The sequence below is a fragment of the Schistocerca gregaria genome, chromosome 11 (assembly GCF_023897955.1).
Source record: "Schistocerca gregaria isolate iqSchGreg1 chromosome 11, iqSchGreg1.2, whole genome shotgun sequence".
NCBI classification, from domain to species: domain Eukaryota; kingdom Metazoa; phylum Arthropoda; class Insecta; order Orthoptera; family Acrididae; genus Schistocerca; species Schistocerca gregaria.
Genome location: NC_064930.1, coordinates 96,523,386 through 96,547,309, shown reverse-complemented (window position 1 = coordinate 96,547,309; position 23,924 = coordinate 96,523,386). Strand labels below are relative to the sequence as shown.

The following is a 23,924-nucleotide window of genomic DNA, read 5'->3' as shown; positions in this document are numbered from 1 at the left end:
TAACCTATCAAAATGATTTTTGTTTTATTTACACTACCACTTAAGTTGTAACGTGGCCGCACACTACATTGCAGGGAGTGTATCAGTGTTTTACAGCTCTTCGTTTGTAATTAAGTAAACTAATCAGATATTTGTGTTTGATTACAGTTTAGATGTGACCAAACAGTCAGAATTGTCTGAGCATTAGGCCACAGTCCAAGGCATATTTCTGCACTTAATGTTTCATCTTCTGATGCTGAGAACATCATCAGAGGCTATAAAGACTTAGATAGTAGCAAAAATTTAAACAAGCTTAGTATGTCAGACTGGGAAATGCAGAATTCTCAGCGAAATCTCTTATTTCATAAAATCTCAAGAGTTTTTAACCTAGCCTTGAAACTTAACATTCTGGTTTTTAATTTTATGTATTTTTTATCTTTTTAATTACAAAATTTGACGAATTATAGACTGCTTACAACCTAAGAAAAAGTAAAATCTTTTTCTTTTCCCAGAACTACTACTTGCACTGGCTGATAGTTTGTCTGTTCATTTGACATCACCCTCCTAGGATGTGAATTCATTGTTTGACAGGAAATTTTGCAGTTTGATCAGTAGTCTGTAACTTTCCCTATGTTATATGGCCCCTTTTGCGATCTTCGATTTTCCCAGGTCCTTGTATTTCTCTTCTAGCCAACTCGTGGTCTATTTTAATTTGGAAATGAAATTGAGTTTTATAAATCACAAATTTTGAAATAACATCTGAAAGTGTTAACTTATATGGAAATTATATTTATACAGGTATTAGTGTTCAGAAACTATTGTTTACGGTTGGTATATAGCTCGGCTGAGAGGAAAGTAAAGTCATTGTTCTGGCTGACTCACTACTCCCCCCCCCCCCCCCCCCCCCCCACCATGCTCCTCAGCATTAATTTATCAGGAGCTTTTCGGAGTTCTGAGGGAATATTTTTCATAGTATGCATATTGATGCAACAGTCGGCTCACGATGTCGTCAGACTGCTGCATGAGATCAGTCATGCTGATGTATATTACTAAACTTAGTGGGAAAAAGTTGGCACCGTTCACTTTATTTAGCACAGAGTTCCACAACTTGTCTAATTTACGTCCCACCACGGACCTTGCCGTTGGTGGGGAGGCTTGTGTGCCTCTGCGATACAGATGGCCGTACCATAGGTGCAACCACAACAGAGGGGTATCTGTCGAGAGGCCAGACAAACGTGTGGTTCCTGAAGAGGGGCAGCAGCCTTTTCAGTAGTTGCACGGGCAACAGTCTGAATGATTGACTGATTCGGCCTTGTAACACTAACCAAAACGGCCTTGCTGTGCTGGTACTGCGAATGGCTGAAAGCAAGGGGAAACTAAAGCCGTATTTTTCCCCGAGGGCATGCAGCTTTACTGTATGGTAAAATGATGATGCGTCCTCTTGGGTAAAATATTCCGGAGGTATCATATTATATAATGGTAAGACACAGATTTAGGAACCAGGTTTTAAATTGTAAGACATTTCCAGGGGCAGATGTGGACTCTGACCACAATCTATTGGTTATGACCTGTAGATTTAAATTGAAGAAACTGCAAAAATTTAGTAAATTTTTCCAGACAAACCACTAAGAGTTCTTGCCTTGCCTTCTCATGTGAAGTGTACTTAGCCTTCAACTTTTTTGGATGCAAGTCCTTTTACGTTTTTACTTTCTCTTGAAGCTGATGGACTTCTTGCTCTGTGGTCATCCGAAGCTGGTTTTCACATTGTGCAAGTCTGAGTGTGGGATTTAGAGCTGTACATTTAATTTAATATTAAAGGTATGCAGATTCCCCCTCCCCAGCAGATAAGAGTGCTCGAGCTGTACTACTCATGTGAGTCATGTAAAAGGTTTCTGACACGATTGTGGCTGCATGATAGGAATTAAGACTTTAAACATGGAATGGTGACTGTGACGAGCTAGACATATGGGACATTTCATTTCAGAAATTGTTAGGGAATTCAGTATTCCAAGATCCACAGTGTCAAGAGTGTGCCAGAAATACCACATTTCAGGCAGTACCTCTCACTGTTCCACCCCTGGTAGCTGAGTGGTCAGATCAATAGGATGTGAATCCTAAGGGCCCAGGTTCGATTCCCTGCTGATTCGGAGATTTTCTCCGCTCAGGGACTGGGTGTTGTATTATCCTAGTCATCATCATTTCATCCCCATCGAGACGCAAGCGCCAAAGTGGCATCAAATCTAAACACTTGCACCCGGCGAATAGTCTACCTGACAGGAGACCCTACTCACACCTCTCACTAAAGACAGTTCAATAGTGACGGCCTTCACTTAACAACGCAGAGCAGCAGTGTTTGCTTAGAGTTGCCAGTGCTGAATGACAAGCAACACTGCATGAAATAACAGCGGAAATCAGTGTGGCACAAACGACGAACATACACATTCAGTGTGGTGAAATTTTGCATTAATGCTCTACAGCAGCAGACAGAGAATTTCATAATCATTCTATGTCTTAAAACAGAAGCTGAAGCAGATAACGGCACCACTAACAGCTTTGATTGTTTTGACACGTAACTGAGATAATGAGTTTCCCATCTTCTGTTTCACCCTCTCCATGTAACAATGGAATTAATACATACTGTAAAAATTGTGTATGGTTTTTTCCACAACTCCTAAATCATTTGACCGATTTCAACGAAACTTACCACACATGTCCCTTACTGTCAGGCAACAATCGCTACCTGTTGTAGCTCAGGAGATAGCACGTAAAACAATGAGATGTGTGAATAACTGCAGCAACATGTATGGCATTTCAGTTCATTATAACTAACCAGCTGGACTAATTTCTATAAAATCTGGTAGTGAGACAGTTTGAAACCTGAAGAAGTATGTTCGAGGAATGTTATGTCCAAACTTTATCATACTTGTGAAAATGCTTTTATTAGTTGATACTATATGATACAGTACAAAGTAATGAATACAAAGCTTATAAAATCTTTTAATGTGTTTAACCCATACTGACATTATTTGTTACAAAATGTACAGCTACTATGCACTCTATCCAGTATTTGAGAACAAGAGCTTTTAGTGACTTGCAACAAACTTCCCACACAATATTAAACATTAATACAAAGAAAAAGGTTTATCACTCACTACATTTTTGCTGTTTATGCAGTGAAACTGTAGAAATTCATGACATTTAAATTTATTACTTCTTTACAGCCAACTCTGTTCACAACACATTTAGCAGACTGTGTCCACATATACTACTCGATGTTCCTACAAAATTATATCACTGTACAATACACAGTGAGGAGAGAGATATGAACTAATTCTTATGGAGTTTCCAGTGATCGGAAGGGCACTCAGATAAGTTAATTGCTCTTTGAAGGAAGGGTGGGAAATAATAAAAATAAAAGGGGGCATTGATTTGCAGTGCATTACTATTTGTTGCATGGGAATTAAGAGGTTGTTCATTGTTTTAGCTGTAGTCAGCCGAAGACTTTGCCATTTTTAATATTTATTTATTTATTTATTGCATTTGATGCCATAAGTGAGTGCAGGCCCTCACTGCTGCAAGAGGTCCCGCATGTAGGAGAGCAATGCGTTGGGGCGCCCCTGCCTCTCCAGCAAGTCATTTGTTATTGACTTCCAGAAGAAATCCAGGTGGACGAGCTGACACTTGATGATGTTGCTGTCCATTACTGACATCCTGAAAATGAAAAATTTGCATGTGTTATCTGAGACTTTTTCTAAAAATCTATTGAAGCTATCAATTTACATGATCTTTTCCCTATTTGCCTGTACCAGGTAATAACACTTTTTCTGTATACACAATGTGAAACCTTTAGTATATTTAAAGATTGATTACCTTTGTCAGTTCATATAATAATAGCGTGATTGCTGAGTGGGGGCTACAAATACAAAGTTCTGTGTGTCCGTCCTAAGCCATTCCTAGGATTTTTTTCTGTCACTTGTTTCTTTCACCTGTACCAGTGTTTGTTAACCCTTGAGCAGGCAAAGGGCATACTTTGTACACATACACACACTAACTTTAGCTATCTTAATGTTACCAAGTTAAACACGTACGAAAAAAATCACAGTTTAATCTTAGTTTAGTTAAACAGTGAATAACTCACATGAGCTAAGTCACTGTTTACTTAAACAACAATAAAATAAACTTTCATTATCTCACTCTGTTGCCATGTACAAGTGTTACCTCTCAACAGTGACCCATTTGAAGGATTTAACAGTGCAGTTGCACCAGATTCCAGCCATCCACTTATTTGATTACTAATTATCTGGTAGACAACTGCCTCATTGTAAGATTTTCTGCTAGGTGGGAGTCTTGGTCATTTTCTCACAGGAGCATGTTTCTCACCTAGCTCACTGTTTATTGTATATTACTGCTGCGCACTTGGACATACGACAGCACAACTTAGACCTTTCTTAACTGAAGCAATAATGAAAGAATAGGTATTGGCTTGCAACTGTAAAATAACAATGGAATGATACAAGAGAATGTTGTATGTGGATGGCACACTTTATACAGGTGCACGTGCTTGAGGGTTAATATGAGTTCTGCCATAATTTGGAGTCCACATTAAACTGTAGAGCCCCCTCGACTAGCTGGAAAGTCAGCTCGGAGAGCGAAAGAAGGCAATATGACAACATTTATAAAAGCACTATAGTGTCAACTTCATATTGGCAGTTCTACTAATACACATACACATATTTAAAGGCATATTGCCTTTAAATATGTCTGCTTGTGTCTGTGTATGTGCGGATGGATATGTGTGTGTATGTGTGTGCGAGTGTACACCTGTCCTTTTTTTCCCCTAAGGGAAGTCTTTCCGCTCCCGGGATTGGAATGACTCCTTACCCTCTCCCTTAGAACCCACATCCTTTCGTCTTTCCCTCTCCTTCCTGAAGAAGCAACCATCGGTTGCGAAAGCTAGTAATTTTGTGTGTGTGTGTGTGTGTGTGTGTTTTGTTCATGTGCCTGTCTGCCGGCGCTTTCCCGCTTGGTAAGTCTTGGAATCTTTGTTGCCACCTGGGTGCCTTTCCAAGTTTGCTGTCATCGTCGAAGTTCTGTGAAGCGTGCCACATCATGTGACTGAAGAGATTAAATCATTTGGCACATAGTCTGGGCTGTGAGGCAATGATCAAAAATGTCCCATTTGAATTGTTTCAAAATCCCTATGGAGTTCTTTGAGCACTTTGGGGACAATCATTGTCATTTCAAAAACGCAACACCGTATGTCAGTGTACAGTGACTTTTATTCTGAATGGCTTGCTGAAGTGTCTTCAAAGTTTCACAGTATGCAGCTGAAGCAATCATCATTCCACACACCCTCAGCATCTCAAAAAGCATAGCCATAGTATACCTCAATGACAAAGCTTGGAAAACTTGCTTTGGCTTGCGCGGAGAATTTGTATCCCCCATGTCATCAACTACTGTTCTGTTCCGGCACTTAAGTATGCCTCCCAGTCATCATTTTCAATTCTCTATTAAAAAAAATGAAAAAAAAAAAAAACAACTCCTCCTGTGTTGTACCATGAAAGGAAGCCCAAGACAAAACCCATTCATTTGGTTCTGCGAACTTCTGTGAGAAATTTCAGTAGCCACCGAGTACAGAACTTTCGATAGCCAAAGTTACTGGGGACAACCCCGTACAAACAATATGATAAATTTGCAGGAATTGTTCATACAATTCAGAGATAGTGAATCTTTGATTTTCACGAATTGTTCATAAATTTTCTTGAAAAGATCATTTCTTTCTCACAACAGAAGACCTACCTCTCCTCTTCATCCGCTAAGTTTGTTCTACCACAAAATAATAATAATAAAAAAAAAAAGGTCTGTCCCACTGCCACTCAGCACCTTCACTCATTCATCTGGACCATATACAGTTCACGGCTGATGAAGGTCTGCTGCTGTAACATCTTGCACTGGAACAAATCTGATTACTGTTCATACTGCGCAGGATTTATTATTACAGTACTTGTATTTTGAGGTTACAACAAGCTAACCCACGTAAGAGAGGTTCATAGTTCCACAGCTGGACACTTCCTGAATCAAAGAACATGCAGATGTGATTATGGCAGCACTCCCGCACAAATACTAGTGCCACGCTAGAATGACAGTTACTTTCTGAAATGGCCTCATACAACAAAACAACCACGACAACTATACCGGTTACCTATAAAATCTCATCAAAAGCACTATTTATTTCGGCAGAATGACAACTCTCCAATTAATGAGCATTGATATGATTTTAGAAGACACAGATTACATTCAGAGCAGATTCTCAACTTAAGTCAACATAATGTATCTGAAAAGAAACTCTAAAAATATTTAAATCACTTTTACTCACTTCAGAAAAGCCTGTGACTCCAGTCAGTATGAAGCTGCTGTATTGGTTTTAGACAGTGTAACCACTGCTCTAATTAAGCAAACGCTAACAGACACCCATTCTAAAGTAAAATTTAAAGGTGAAACTTCTAGAAGTTTTGAGATTGAAATTGGACTGACGGGCGGATGGTCTCTCCTCACTGTTCTGAAACTATTTTCCGGAAAAAGTATAAGAGAATGGAGAATGTCATTAAGAGGAAGCCAAATTAATGGTTACGAAAGAAACAGCCTACAAATTAACTATCTATCATTCGCAGATGACCTAGATATTTTCCAAACTTAATGGAAACAACCATTAGACAGATAGAACTGCTGAAAAAGTAAGCTTACGGAGCTACTTTGAGAAAACCTGATTTATGACAAACATTAAGGCTGCCTCCACGATGGTGAAAGCTAAATATGGAAAAACTGGGAGAAGTAACTGAACAAGAGATTTCGAAGAAAGAATCCATTGAAGCAAAATTTCATAAGAGGGAAACAGCGTACTACCTCAGTACACTTGTGTGTAACAAGAAATCAGTGTACCTTAATGCTAAACTTAACACATTGTAGTCGGGCCACAGGGACTGCTGCAAACCGTTATACGTCTTACACTTTTGCACCTTTTTGCATGGCTGCTGAGCGAAAGATAATGTTTGTATTTTTGAAAGATATCACATAATTACAGAATCATATTTTGAAAACTGGAAAATTCAGAAGTAGGAAAAAAGTTTGTAATTGCAATCAATCAGAATTTATTATAAATTAAATGTAGAAAACTATTTCATTGAATTTACACAATTATTTTCAGTGACAAAATTTGTCTGTGTGGTACTGCTTGAAACGGTTAGGTAGACACAATCCTACACTACATTCTTCACACCGCCATCTGGTCTGTCTGGAAGTTATCTATTTTGCCTCCACAATTTGGAAATTGTCGCTGCTGCGTAGTGGTTTGTTTCTGTTTCGGTTTATGACATTTGCGCCAATTAAGACACTCCAACAGTCAAATTCAGTGTTTTTAGTGTTCAAAGGTGCAGAGACATCACTTACGCCTCCAAATAGCGTTAACTGATGTTGATCATCATCATTTACCCACACAACAACATTTTTTTGTGACTCCTGCTGCTGTTTTATTCTGCCTCTGCCTCGTTGAATGGGAGCTTCACACTCTTCTCATGCATATGATGGCCCATTTTCAATTTTGTAGCACTCATTACCTTCAAACTAAATGATATGAGTCAGTGAAACTGCCAGTAATGTAATTGTGATTCTTAAACACAATGACTGACCATTATAATTACCATCTATTCCAGAAGAACTATTTTGAGTTTCAAACCCATCACCGTCAATTTCAGATCCAGATTCTTCGATCAGCCTCAGAAATCCCTCTTCAGTCAAACTGTCCTTCATTTTGCAACTAACGTTTGTGATAAAGAGAACTACAGAAGCACACTGAAAGAAAGAATGAGCGGGAATTGTTTTGGTGACTTTTTTGAGTCACATAGTGCTTAGAGGAGGCAGGAACACTATCTAGCAGTTGTCCGATGTACTGAAAGTACAAAAAACTCAATTCCAGAAGTCACCGCACAGATATAATGTGCAGCATCCTGCAATAAAACGCAAGGAGGCGGCACTCGGAAATTCTCCGAGCGCCGACTGTTACAGCAATAAATGTGCGCTCATAGTTTGAGGGCAGTGACCAGAATGTGTTAACACTTTAATGATTCGCCCAGACACACTTTATGCAGCAGAATATTTAACTCTGAACAAAAAGGTGACAATGGAAGCACTAGAAACCACTGAAAGAAAATAATATATAAAATTTTGGGAGTTTTTAACCACACAAAGGATGTCATAAGTGAACTTCATAAACACAGTGAAAAAAATTACAGACATGATTAGGAAAAGAAGAATGGTTTTCTATGGCCACATCAAAAGTATGAATCCCAACAGATTGACAATAAGATTTCACTTATTTTGGTAAATTAAAGATGGATAACACATGGTGCAAAGACATTGGAAGATACATAAGGAAACCCCGTTTCCCTCCATGACTGCCACTCAGAAAGAAACTGCAAGATTCCAAAGGTTGCCATGAAAAACACAAGAGAAGATTGGAGCCACTTGGACAGAAAAGGTATGAGAGAAATATCAAGAAATAATGAGAGAAATGTGCAAGAAAACAAAGAAGAAACAATTAAAATAAATTTAGTCCATAGCAGCTCATATCCCGGGTATTCCAGAGGTAAAATATTTTCCCATTTAGATCTTTCAAGAGGACGTTATCAAGAAAAACAGATATGGTATTCCATGGGTTGGAGCTTGAAATATAAGGACCCCTAATTAGGTAGGTTGATTTGTGAATTTACAGGGTAATAGGTAGGTCACAGTTAGATACAGTAGAAATTTGATAGGAGGACAACAAAGAAGGAAAAACGGAACACAGACAAAAAACAGGAAGCCACCAGACAGAATTCGGTACAGGGCAAAATTTAATCATTGCATATGTTCAGAAATCAAACTTTACACTGCAAAACATTTTGATGAGTAGATGTGGACTGATGATAATTTACTGGTTATGACTGGAGAATAAAAGTGAAGAAATTGGAGAAAAGTACGAAATTAAGGAGATACACCTGAATAAACTGAAAGAAACAGAAGTTATTATGTATCTTTGGGACCTGAAATAGTTAAAGCAGAAGAGGATGAAATAGGCAGAAAGACAAAGCCACAAATAAATGTTGGACAACCCAAAAGGTATTACTCTATGTAAAGTAAAACATTTTACTTTCCCTGCTGTGGTGGGTATTGATTAAATGCTTATCTTGGCTATGATGATCCATTCACCGTGCTGTTTGCAATAGTTCAATTATATTGCTATTTTCATGTTCATTATTTGACATTTTGTTGACAACTCTGTACGCACCTGACTAGAAATCATGTTCTTCCTGCCACCACACTTCAATTCTTGTTATTACCAACTTCAATTTTTATTATCTTTTTACATTCTCTAACCTACTTAAATGATCAAAGTCTCTAATATCCACAGTATAGCCCACATAACCCCTTCCCCCAAATGACAACATTCTTCTTCATAGCAGTACCTGCCTGGAAATCCAAATGGGGGACTCCTTTACTTCCTGGATATTTTATCCAGTGGGATATCATCATCATTAAGCTGTACAGTGGAGCTGCATGTCATCATGGCTGTAGTTTCCCCTTCCCTTAAGTCATTCACAGTACAAACATAGCAAGACTACCCTGGCTAATGCTACAAGTAAAGATTGGGCAATCATGACATGCCTCTGCAAATACTGAAAAGGCTCTTTTGAGATACCACATACCAGCATTAAAAATTAAGTTTGTGTAAATGAGATAGCCACATATCTTGCCGACACGACGCAAGGATATTTGATTTCTTATATACAACCCAACCGAAAGCATGTGAACACATGTTGTTGTTGTTGTGGTGGTGGTGGTGGTGGTCTTCAGTCCTGAGACTGGTTTGATGCAGCTCTCCATGCTATTCTATCCTGTGCAAGCTTCTTCATCTCCCAGTACCTACTGCAACCTACATCATCCTGAATCTGTTTAGTGTATTCATCTCTTGGTCTCTCTCTACTATTTTTACCCTTCACACTGCCCTCCAATACTAAATTGGTGATCCCTTGATGCCTCAGAACATGTCCTACCAACCAATCCCTTCTTCTAGTCAAGTTGTGCAGCAAACTTCTCTTCTCCCCAATCCTATTCAATACCTCCTCATTAGTTATATGATCTACCCACATGTTGGTGGACATTTAATAAGGGGTACACCCATACTTTGCCTTTATGTCTGCTTGAACTCTACCAGGGACACTTTCAATGAGACCTCAACATGTCTGTGGTGGAATGGCAGCCCGTTCTTTCTAAAGAGCTAAAAACTTGAAAAGATATTGAGTTATGTCAGATGTTAGGGTCTGGAGCAAAGACGTGTGATGTTGGATGTCAGCATCAGGAGCAAAGTCGAAATTCTAACTTGCTCCAAAGGAGTTCCACTGGATTCAAGTCAAGACACTGGGCAGGCTAGTCCATTGCAACAATGTTACTGTCCACAAACCACTGCCTTAGAAGAAGCTGTTTCATGACCGAGTGTAGTGTCATGCTGATACAATAGTCCCGAACCATTCCTCTACTGTACACAATGAGGTAAATTGTGTTCATATCACCCATATTTTAGTGTTTCCATAAGTGCAATAAGGGGATCACACCCTACCCACAAAATCACACACACACCCTCCACCTCTGTACTATACACCATAAGGGGCAACTTTTTCCAGGCATTCAAATCCTAACCCTTTCACTGTATTGCCACAGAGCACGATCTGTCACTCCAAATCACTCATTTCCAGTCATTCACTGTCCAATGGCATCAATCTCTGCACCATCTCTAGCCTTACTCAGCTTCAGACAGAAATCTGCTCAACAATTTTACTCTGTTCTTTTAATTCACTACACACAGTCATTGTGTTAGTTGGTAACAGTCGACTTGGGTAGTTTCAGAAGGGTTGAAATGCCCTAATGGATTTATTGCTGAGATGACATCCAACTGAGGTCCTGAGCTTCCTGACTGGCCATTTCTGCTGTTACTACTTCTCTACTGACAACACAATACCTCCCACCTCCTTTTACATTGGCGAATCTGCTGTCCAGATACTTTTTATCAGATAGTGTACTTACTCTCCAGTATATATATTCCTTAGTCATGCTGGAGTACTCTACCCCTTTGCTCTTTCATTTCCCCTGACCTCTGAGGCCAATTGCCAGAGCATATTTTGCACTCTGTAGTGCAGACATGGGGCATTTCCGTGTGCTCTTATTTAAATCACCACCACCAGCGTGGTAAGCATGCCTCAGAATTTGTTGAGTCTCTTTGAGGAAACAGTGAGGTTGCTGACCAACAATTAGGCTACACATTAATCATTTCAATACAAAACCTATCATTGTGTGATATTTTCTGGAACTCTTCAGGGCAGACTGTTTCCAATGCCATTTCACTCAAGTTGTTTACAAAAGGATCACTGCCATCATCAACATCACTGTCATTCTCATTTTCACTCAAACATTCCTCTAATACCTCTACATCTCTTCCTCATAAAAGGCTATGTGTGAAGATCTAGCCATTTCACACCTAGCAACTTGAATGTACTAATTACAACCTTTACCTCAACACAACTGCTACAGTTCGACAGAGACTTAAAACAGACTTCCTTATATGGCAGTACCATGCAGCATTCATGCCTAGCACAGTCAGATTTGAGAATGGAGCACATGAGGGCTACAAAAAAATCTTTTCTAATATGGCTGAGCATCGAAGTGAAAAAACAAAATTTGCTATGCCGAGCACCACTTGCTGTCGGATTGGAAAGTCTTAAATTACAACTACAGCCTTTTGTCAAGTCTATTCTGGAATTTTGTGGTATTATTTAAGGAAAATCGAGATGGAAAGGTGTAGAAAAAAGAACAATAATTACAGCTCAACTACACTTACACACCTAAGAGTTTGTTTATATAAAAGCCTTCAAAAGTTAAACTTGTAACATCAAGATCATTATAAATCACCTAAATCATCTTCTGTTTTCAAACGATCCTACTGACATATGGTACCACTGACAGCAGTTAGTTTACACCATAGTGCCATTTTCATTACCTTTGTACGATTTGCAGAGTGTACAAGCCCAGCAGTTGCACCTCCAGTGTGTGAAAGCAAAACACAAATGAAAACTGTGACGTGTACTTCCCACATTAACAGGACTACTTGGTTCCACCAGTAGAAACATTATCAATAATTCTGGGAATGTACACTGTCAATATAATCATTATATGCAGAGGTGCACATAGAGGTTGCAGAAAGAGGGTATCTAAGGAGTGAGGCAGATCACTGGCACTAAATCAGAAATAAGGTTCAATTAATTCGACTTATCAGTCTGATGAGGGTGTGTTCAGAAGAATTACTGACCTACATCTGGACAGAACCTCAAGTGTAATCCTCCAGGTGTTTAACTCACAAATACTGAGCTTTTATCGATACGGGATGTCGGCTTCACCTCTCAATCTAATGGCAATGCTGTGTGTGATGTCACGCGTACACACACCGTAAGAGAACAGAACACAAATATTTCTTCTTTGTCTGTATTAATTTTTGGAGCATAGATTGTGGCAACAGCCTGAACTGAGTGTAGTTTGAGGTGGAAGCTTTTTTAATAGCTTTTGACATCACCCATACAGCCAGCCCCAGTACCACAAGATGTGTTAATCTATAGAATAATGTGTTTCTTTTTGACCCCCCTCTTGTGTAAGTCCCTCTACAATCACTAAGTTTTGCTGTAAGTACGGACCCTATTTCAAGGTGGTCTAATTTGTCCCCTCGATTAGTCTCTTCATCTACAAACACACTTCCTGCTCTGACTTTTTGTTCAGTTACTCCAAGTTCCCCCCCCCCCCCCCTCTGTCATGTACTGAGTGTTACCACAGCTCACTTCAGTGGAACAGCTTACTAATGCTTAAGTCACTACAAATGAAACACTTGCTTAGCACATGAAAGTACATAAAACAGACACGTGACTTAGTAATAACAGCCATCTGGATCACAAAGTGACAGACTTCTAGTTGTTAACGGGGTTTCCATCAAAGCCACAACTGATCACAATTAGTTCACTCATGCCTTTTGTTCAGTTCAACACTGTTATACAGCCCCAGTAAAATAACTGGTGCCTAGGGAAACCAACTTTGTAAGGATGCCCCCTCTTTTTAAACCTGTTACTGAACCTCTTTGCTCATTTACTGAGATCAATATCTTTTGAAATGCAGTATAAAATACATATTTCAGTAAATTTGTGTGAGATTCAGTACAAAACATGGAAAAAACCACAATCTAAAGCTGCACTGCTTCTACACAATTCCTTTTACATTGCTCATCACCTAATGAATACAAAGCTGCAACTGGCACAAAATATACTATCAGGACTTTGATTGCATCACTTCACTGAGCGTAATGGCAAGAGGCTTTACTGAGTAGCTTGAAGAAGAAAGGGGGGTAGGGGGGGGGGGGGGGGGGGGACTACATACCAAGTTAAGGAGAGGGAGGTTTCTCAGAACTGCTGATCAACTCACTCCAATCGGAATATCCCCGTCATTTTGTTTCCTACATCCCTGCAGCCTTTCCATTTTAATCCTTTCCAATTTAATCCTTTCCAATCCTTTCCAATTTAATCCTTTCCAATTTAATCCTTTCCAATTTAATCCTTTCCAATTTAATCCTTTCCAATTTAATCCTTTCCAATTTAATCCTTTCCAATTTAATCCTTTCCAATTTAATCCTTTCCAATTTAATCCTTTCCAATTTAATCCTTTCCAATTTAATCCTTTCCAATTCCTCCTCCTCCTCTCCCTCTCTTTTTCTCCAACTTCTTCCCCTTTTTATTTTATTTTCCCACCTCATTTTCTCCATGGCACAAAAATTACAGTGCCCAAAACACTCATCCCAGCTGCCATTTCCTGGCTACACCACGGCATATAGCTATGCCTCCTCAGGTGTGAAGTTACTTGACACTTTCAGATGGTTAACCGTCACAATTATCATTGTTTCTACATGTGAAACATTATAAAGTCTGAAGCTAGCAGGTTACAATGCCCTAAAGTGAGCTCAATATAACAAGGCATTTAAGATGACGACTACACTGAATGTGCAAGTAACCACGTTTGCTCTCACATTTGAATGAGTCTGACTGTCATTCACTCTGATCGCTGTAGACAGTGACCGCTTCCACCACGTTTTACATTTTACACCTGACCGATCTCTGTCTGTGGCAGGTGCAGAGCCTCCCGAAGACAGCGTGGAGACAGGCGGCAGCCTACGTACCGGGGAAGCTCCTGCTGCAGACAGTAGATGTGACGCAGCAGCCTGCCGTAGAAGGCCGGGTCTTCGGCGTCGGCCCGAGCTGCGGAGGACGCGCAGTCTCCCAGCATTTGAAGTGACAGGTACAGCTGCCTGGGAGGCAGCTCCGAGTACAGCACGGGGCCCGGCGGTAACTTGTTGAAGCACTCCGGCCATAGACGCGTCATGTACTTCACCTGCAATGTAATGTTACAATATGTATGAATCAAGTCTTGCCATCTGTACGTCACCTCTCACATCCAGACGGCTGCACTGCGTACAGTCAGCAACACGTAGTGCGCGCGCTCTCTCTCTCTCTCTCTCTCTCTCTCTCTCTCTCTCTCTCTCTCACACACACACACACACACACACACACACACACACACACACACACACACACACAGCAGTGGTGACAACTGTTCAGATGTACAAATCTGTGGTGTATAGGGCCCATTCTGAAGTCTGGTGCGTGTGTGTGTGTGTGTGTGTGTGTGTGTGTGTGTGTGTGTGTGTGTGTGTTTTGAAGCATTAGAGAAATGAAAAATTGTACTAAAATAAAACATAAAATATTGTGCTAAAACGTCTTACATGGCACGCACGCAAGCACACACAAAACCTGGAAAAAAAAACGTGTCTATTCTTAAAGAAGCAGACCGACCTCAAAGAAGCATGTATTAAAACACTCCAGTATAGCCACATAGTTGGCTGTTCACTAAGCTAAAAATTAATGAGCCAGCCACTCTGCACTGCACTAAAACCAACCCAAGAGCTTAAGCTGGAGTCTGGCCAAATCAGAAAACTGTTCCCTCATCAGTTCTCAGCTGCAATTTAGTGTACTGAAATAACATTCTACACACACTGCATGATCCCATTGCCAAAGTCAGTCAGAGTAGAATTACCAGCACAGAGTTGGATGAATGCCACTTCATCCAATTTTTCTACCTGGAAAGAGGACTGCCGCATCTAGACTGTTTGTTTCATCACAGACCACAGCTCGTTTTTATTTTCCATCACTTCTTGCACCTTCCTTACTCTTCCCCTTCCTTCTCCTTATTCACCCTGCCAGGTGTGCCCCCCACCCCAAATGTGAACACACACACACACACACACACACACACACACACACACACACACACAAACAAACAAACCTGGTGCAGACGATGTACAAGCACATGGATTTAAGTACTTGTTAATGAGGCTAACAATGGCATATCTAACTTGGCAACTGAGCAGAGGCTGCTGGGAGAGGAAGCATGTGATCAGCTCATAAGACACTGGCTGCTGAGACAACCCCACCACCTCCTCCCAGAGCAGCCCACTTAAGGCTTATAAAAGAAAAAACTTTTAATGAATTAATGCATCACAGAAATGCACAAACGTTGTTGACAAATCATTGGGATACAGTACTACCTTTTTGCTTATTTTTGTGAATCATATCAACAAGACTATGCACAATACAACACCCCACTAAAATTGACACTAGCTTTACAATGGCTACACACTGCTATAGTGCACTATACTATTAAGTACCCAAGCTTGGGCACGAGCATAAACATTCTGCAGTGGCATGAACTCTACTAACTTTCACCAATTGAAAAGAGGCCAACTTGAAGACACTTTAACAGCCCATGATGAATGTCCCCTTTAAGAACAATGTGGCACAATTTGACTTAAAAGAAGGGGGTCAGTTGGTAGGGTACATCCTGAGGCATTAAAGAATCACCAGTTTGGTAATGTGAGGAAGGGGGAAGGAGGCCAGGGCTTGACTACAGAAAGCAGGTTCACGTGGATGTAGGGTGCAATAGTTACACAAATACGAGGCAGCTTCCACAGGATATCCTAACACGGAGAGCTGCATCAAACCACTCGTCATACGACCACTACAATGGCACAGTCACTGTTCATGTAAGAGACTGTAGCTGGCATGACATGTTTCAGGGATTACACAATCCAACACACAAAATTAAGTAGCTGATCTTTTAGGTCTTCGTAGCTTCTTCAGATCGTGAGAAACTGCAGTGTCACTCCCAATCTTTTGCTTGATGCAGCTTTTCTTCTAGCTATGTCTTGCCTTTCAACCAAGCAAACTACAGATGACAAAAGTTTCACATACTGCAGACACTAAAGTGGATATCAGTTTTCCCACACACCATTTGCCAAGATCACTTGGAACTTGTGGACATGCAGCAGCAGCAGCAGCAGCAGCAGCAGCAGGAAAAGCCTATGTTGCTGCACTCACTAAACGCTATATTTCTCATTTGTGTGATTCCAAGTGAGGGCAAAGCGAAAAAAAAAGCTACAAAGGCAAAAGAAATTGCAAGCTCCCAGGCTATGAACAGATAAAAAAAGCCAAAGTGAACTATTCAATCTTTACAATTAATGTAGTTGTAAGACATAAAATGAGACCTACTGAATATGGTGTGTCTAAATGTGTTCAGGAAAACAGGATTACATTGTGTTTGAATACAGCACAGTTTTAACCAAATTAACAAAATAGCAACAGCCTGAGGTATCAGAATTATGTCCACAAAACAATAACTTTAAAATGAAAAATAGGAGTGTAGTCATTTCAACTTTCCATCTTGGTCTTGCTCATATCTTTCACCACAAGGCAACTTACTAACAAACTACTACTGTAAGTGTTGCAATATAAGGGCTAACCTGAAAATTATAATATGCCAGTGAACAGAGAAGAATTCTACCTTTAAACTGGGGTGAAGTGGCCACTCAAAGGAAAATTGAAGTTCACCACACCATGATAACTAATAGCTTGCCATGTACAAATTTTGAATCTGCATATTACATATAACACTACATATTTTTTAGTGAAAAGGAAAATAAAATACAAGAACTACTCATTTTTCTGAAGACTTAAATAGTTACACTTTTCCCTACTTAAGGAGGTAATGTGGCTAGCTAAAATTTACCATGGAAGTAGGAAAGGACAAAAAAACTGCCATTTCTAGATGTTCTGGTCACAAGGGGTGGCAAAAACCTGCAACACAACATGTATCAAAAACTGACATCCACGGACTGGTACCTGCAGAAACTATCAAACCACAACCAGAGCCAGGAAAGAGGTATGATTTAATATACTCTTAATAGGAGCAGGACAAATATGTGAGCCACTGCACCTCAAGACGTGAAATGCAACACTTGGAAAGTGTTCTGAGGAGCAATAGGCATTCCACAAATTATATTAGAACTGTAACAGAGCCAAACACTTGGCGAAGTAGGAAATCAGAAAAATAGATGTCTGAAATGGGCTTTTTGCCACACATTCCCAGAGTGACGGACAGAATCCGCCGTATATTGTGCAAACATGGAAAAAGACAAATTTCAAACCGACAAGGAAGCTCGAAGAGAGTGTTACATAGGCATAGGAGAAAAGTGACCCACTCGCATTGTCGGGAATAAACTGCATACCACGCACGTGCGGAACAGTTTATGTCAGAATGACTGGACAATCAAGCAACACCAGGATCAAAGAACATAAGCGACACTGCAGGTTGGGGCAGGTGGAGAAATCGGCTATGGCAGAGCATGCGCTGGGCGAGACCGACCACGTAATAAAATTCGCCGACACCGAAGTTCTGGCTGCAGAGAAGCACTATCGTTCCCGCTTGTTCAGAGAAGCTGTAGAAATACAAAACACAGTAATAGCTTCAACGAGAAAGCGAAAAGCCTTAAAGTAAACGGATCCTGGCTTCCCATATTGCAGCGAGGACTGTCGCAGGTAGCGAGAGGAGAACCGCACCGGAAATGACCGCGGAGAAGCCTTCAGACGTCGGTGCGTCAGGTACATATAGTCTGCGGCTGCGAGCTCGGCTCCAGTTCACCACCGGCAATGGAGGGTGAAGCTTTGACAATGCCAGCCATTCCTGCCGGCGAAATGTCAGTAAAATCATCAGACGAATGCCAGCTGAAGAACTCGAGACAGAAGCCAATAGGCAGTTTGTCAAATTTCCCCAAGAATTCTCAGTTTACCAGATTTCCCAGATAAGTCACCATCTGAATATGAGGCAGGGAGAGACTTAATTACCACATCTGGACCTGCCATAAAGCATAGCAACTGCTGACTGCAGACAGTCGAGAAACAAACCTTACACAACAGAAGTCCACACGTGTACTGTCGGTGCTGTTTCGGATACGCACAGTATTTCCTTAAGTGACCCTGTTATCATCAGGTTCTGATGTCTCCTTCAGAAACAGTATGTTCCTTTCCAATCATTTTAATTAAAAAGTTACTGCGACTGGTCAAGTCACCTTCAGCGCAAGTGAGAGAGTCAAAGGTTGAGCATAAGATTAACTACAACTGGTATCCCAGCCCGATAATTTTGACAGCCCGCCCGAAAACACGGACATAGACAACAGCTGCTAGGTGGTGCCCCTATAACATGCGAGTGCTGCTATCGCCGTCACTGCTCTACATGTGGGCCACGACTTCCGCGCCAACCTACGGGCACTCACGGGGGCACTATAAAGCCGGCAGCGCAGCGGCTCAGAAGCCAGTCCTGTTTTGGCTGCACCCTTGTGTTGTTCATCGTATGCACTGTTGTCGGTTCCTGATCTCACCAAGTCTAGACTCTCGATCTGGTTTACTCTTCGGACTTTTACACCGCCGTATATGTTCGTGGTTTTTGTCTTTGTTGTTGTTGTTGTCCATAGCTGTCATCCTGTTGGTTTTTGCAACTCACCGTCGATGCCCTTGGCTGGTTGCAACTGTGGTCACATCCCAGACAGTCGTGCCCACCCTTATTTCCACTATTTAACAATACCGAGGAGTACTGGGAAATGTATTTACAGTGTTCCAGCCACTGCGCCGCTTTTCAGCTTTCTGATGACCATCTCCAACAATTGCTCTTCCTTTCTTGGGCTTCCTCAGAGACCTTTTTCTTACTTAAGAAATTGACTCCCCTCTCAAACCCTGTTGCCCTAACGTTTGAGAAAATATGTTCATTATTGTTGACCTATAATTCACAACTGTTGTACGTGATTTCATTGCATTACATCAGTACCAGAAACAAGCGAACCAGTCTTATCGATCATGGGTGACTGATATGCAAAGTTCAAGTCTTCACTGCGATTTTACCTGTGCCAACCCGTCCTGCAAAACGTCATATGGCGATTCCCTGATCCATGACAAAGTGGTTCAATTGGCTTCCAATCCAGAAGTTTGCACCGAAGCCCTCAAGTTTTCTTTGATGACATACTGAAAATCACACTTTCTTTCGAGATGGTGCAGGCAGCAAATGAACATCTTAAGACCTGTACCCACGGGGACAGAAATCTCGCCAGCCATCATCCCGACGGTGGCAGCGTGATTAATTACTTTTGGATGTGCCAATGACCTCTGAGCAGCTAGTGCAGCTGTGTCGGCACACCCCCCGGGTCTGCCTTCTTGTCCTGACTGTTTTGTGAGGCACCAACGGCAGATTACCCCAATTGTTGGGTATACTCCATTTGTGTATCAAGGATTGACATCTCTGAACTGTCTGCCATAAGATCAGTCTAACCCTACTCCTCACTTGTGTCAGCGGATGGTGCACGAGCTTCAGGCCACCGCTGACCAGGACAATCCTTGCACCCACAGCTCGTTTACTAATTTCACAACTACTCGTCAGGACGTTCATTTCCATGTAGACACGGGAGCACCGGTTTCCCCGGTCAATCTCCCGACATTACTCAGTGTCGGGCCTGCCCTCTCGCAAGTTGGTCACATATGGTGACTGCACTATTCTCCTCAGAGGTCAATTCAGCACCACAGCCACCTACAAGAGGGTTACACAGCTGCTAATGCTGTGTGTTGTCAACAGTCATTCCTCTGGCACCATTTTCGACCTGGATGCTGTCTCACTGTTTGGGTTCTCCATCACAGAAAGTTCAGGTCATCTCAGACAGACCCCGTCCAGAAACTTTGTGACTGTTGTGCCTCTTCCACCTCTCTGAGCCTGGCTTGAGGTGCACCACCTATCCTGAGGCACATATTTCTTTACATTTAGATGCGGTGCCCGTTTCTGTCACGTACATACTCTTCCATTCTCCTTACAGACAGCCATTTAAGGTCTAATTCTGCTGCCTTCTCGAAGCATGGGACAGAACTGGCCAAAACTAGTGCTCGGGCCACACCCCTCGTCATAGTCTAAAGCCAAATGGTTCCCTCTGGCTTTATGGAGATTTTATGTCAACGATCAATGTCCAAGCTCTAGTAGAACCTATCCCATACCACATGAAGAGGATCTCCTCTTGAGATTAATGTTTTTCTAAAATAGACCTTGCTGAAGCTTACTTACAGATACCACTAGATGGGAAATCACAACACGCTGTCGTCCTCAATATGCCTTTTGGCTTATACAAATACAAGCATTTGCCTTTTGGGATCCCTTCTGCTTCAATGAACTTCCCAAGATACCTGGAACAGTTAACCACGTCCATCCCAGCTTGTACCAATTACCTGGATGACTTAACTGTTACACGTACGAGGTGCCAAGACCACCTGTGTAACCTACATACCCTCTTTACTACACTGTGGGATGCAGGGCTCAAGTACCATCTGCACAAATGCCAGTTTTTCCAGGAACACGTGGTCTACCTGGCCCACTTGCTCCCCATAGACGGGAGTCAGCCCACTGGCCATAACGTTTCTGTTACTGACTCTCTCCCACATACCCAAAACCTCTAGGAGTTGCAGGCTATTTTGGAAGAGTAAATTATTATTCTAAGTTCCTCCTGCAGGCAGCAAACATTATGCAGCCCCTCAAACATGTGAAAGAAAGACATTTCGTTTCAGTGGTCAGTGGCCAGTGAGCAGGCCTTCACACAGCTGAAGCGCATGTTACGTTCTGCACACAGCCTTAACCCCTCTTTCCCTCATCACGCCCCCTCGTTTTGGTTGCGTATGCTTCTCCCTATGGCATTGGTGCAGAGCTGGCACATCGTAATGATGATGGTACAGAGCAATCTATCACCTGTGACCCAGAACACTGATGCCTGCCCAACAATTATTCCCAGATCGAGAAAGAGGTATTGGCAATCATCTTTGCCTTGAAGAAATGTCAGGTGTATGTAATTGGGTCGCAGTATACACTCATTACAGACCATAAACTGCACGTAGCATTCTTTGGGTCACAATCTCTGCTTCCAGAGTGGACGGCCCAGAGGCTACAGTGTTGGGCCCTTTTCCTTAGCTCCTAGAATTACACTATCACGTGCAAACCTACGGTACAACATGCAATTGCAGATGCACTCTTACACTTACTCTCAGGACCACACACAGTGTTTAAAAAACTGGAGCTCTCCTGCTTTTAACATCGATGGGTTTCCCATCACTGCTACTCGTGTAATGGCAGACAAATGCTGCGACTATCTTGCAGCATGTCACACTGTGTCCTCCGTGGGTCGACCACTTTTTTTTAAAAAGTCATCTGGTCCCAAGGTCTAGGCCTGCGTTTGCCTCTCTCATTGTTTGTATGTCCATCTCCAATGTGCTCCTGCTTGATGCAGAGGCCGGTACCCACCATCTTGTCACCCGTATACTTCATGCACTCAAGCCTCGAAACTCTTCCATCACGAGCACTGGGGCATGTCTCGGATGAAAGTCCTCGCTCCACCCATGTTTGGCCCCCTGGCCTACTCACCGTCACCCTTGGGACTGCATTCATCTAGATTTTGTTGGCCCCTTCCTCAGCTCAATGTGGCTTATTGTTGAGGACACTCATTCAAACTACCCCTCGGTGGCCAGCACAATATCTACCACCAGAGCGGCTAAGCTGAATGGCCTTCGAGATTCTTGCCAATGAAGGGATTCCCCGTACCATTGCCAAGCACAACGGGCTTCAACTGACTCCTACAGTCTTCGAACAGCTCTGCACCTCTAATGGCATCAAAAACCCTCCATTTCACCCCTCCTCCAATGGTGAAGCAAGCTGATGGTGTGCACATACAAGCAATAAATGTTAAACGCGGCGACAGCAGCACTCACTGTGTTCCTGAGCACCTACAGGTCCACCCCTGTCCATGACCACAACCCGGCAGAACTCCTTCATGGTCATGAGCCATGTACCCTCCTCCATCTCCTAGCACCCCAACCCAAGTAACCCCAGACCCAACATGCAGGATGATGCCCTACTAGTCCGGCTGTTTGAGCCTGTTCCTATGGGGCAAAAGCCTCTCAGATGCCAGCTACAGTGGTTGCCACTCATGGGTGGTGCCTTATTATAGTTGATAGCCCGAGAAGTTCAGAACATCGGCACATGAACCAACTCCGTCCCCACCTCCAGCAGTGGATCACTCTGAGTTGGAGTCCCCGCCCTAACATGACCCTCCACCTCACGAGTACCATTTGCACTCCAGGTCACTGTCGGCAGCTCCCGTAGGTACAGGTACGGATGCCGAGACATCGCCACTGCCTCTGGTCGGTCCGCAGTCATCCACCACACTGCAGTTCCCCAACCGCAGTGCCTGACATCCTGTGTTCCTTCTCCCAGTTGGCACTTCCACTGACGTGACACCACCTGTTCACCTCCCTAAACATCGGCCAGCACACTTCAGGCTCTGTGCGCCCATTTCAGGAGTAGGTTATCAGGTATACCGGTCCGACAGTTTGGACAGCCCACCAGAAAACGGACGTAGACAACAGCTGCCGAGAGTGCTGCTGTTGCTGCCACTCCGCTGTGCGCACACCACGCCCGCCGTGACAGCCTCTCGGCACTCACTAGAGCCCTATAAAACTGGCAGAGCAGGGGCTGTCTTTCTGTGGGTTTTTGTGACTCACCGTCAATGCCCTGCCAGTCGGCCTGTGTCTCTCGATCGTGTCAGATTCCGGTTACAAGACTACTGATGCCACCAGCAGTGGCTGAGGCAAGAGGCAGTCTGCCTGAGAACACACTGAGAGAAGAGAATGCCGATTGTAACATATGCAGTAGCCTCAGCCTCCCAACAGCTAATGACACGAATATTATCGTATTTAAAAACGTTCACCACAGTAATCATTAAACAGATACCATAATGGTATAAGAATTCATAATGTATACAATTTAATAATAGAAAATGGGCACACTGTTGTCAAACTGATCACCCACTAGTGTTTACAAAGATGCAAGAAAATCAATGTAGGGGCCCACAAGTAGCAAAAGTAATAATCTAACTGTTGAACTGTTAATAGTTCAGTCTTTAAGATATGTGCAAATAAAGTCAGGTGAATTTTCTATGCTCTTTTCGTGTTGTAATGACGCCAATTCTGCGTACCTCGTGATCATTCGTCGGTACTGAACTCCTTCAGGACAAGCTGCAAGGCTGAATAAAAACGTAATACAAAACAGGACTCTGAATGAAGGATGGTAGAATACTGATTACCTGACCACAATCATTCACATGCAAACTGTGTAAGTCACAACGGCTCACAGAACCACAGGACAAATATTGGATAATAGATGACCAGAAGCTGTCCAACGAAGCTGCTTCAGTGGAAAGTGTCCACACGTACTTAGGACAACACACACAATGCTGAAACTGTTCCAGGCATTGGCCAGTGAAGAACAACAAAATCGGTACTATAAACAGGCAGGGAATTAAGAAATGGCAGAGGGAGTATGTAGCGTCATCAGGTACCAAAAACGTTCAGTTACGAGGTGCA

At 42.2% G+C, this 23,924-nt stretch overlaps 1 protein-coding gene across 6 annotated transcripts in view; it reads right to left on the bottom strand.

Moving 5' to 3' along the window:
* Positions 1–3,220: 3,220 nt before the first annotated feature.
* The window catches only part of LOC126294978 (uncharacterized), a 59,409-nt gene continuing 38,705 nt past the window's right edge, over positions 3,221–23,924 (bottom strand). For all 6 annotated transcript variants that reach the window (XM_049987208.1, XM_049987212.1, XM_049987213.1 and 3 more), the window contains exons 5-6: positions 14,276–14,487; positions 3,221–3,690 (exon numbers count right to left, since the gene is read on the bottom strand). In XM_049987208.1, coding sequence (XP_049843165.1) covers positions 3,546–3,690; positions 14,276–14,487 — 357 coding nt within the window. In that variant the 3' untranslated portion in view covers positions 3,221–3,545. The remainder of the gene's footprint in view (positions 3,691–14,275; positions 14,488–23,924) is intronic.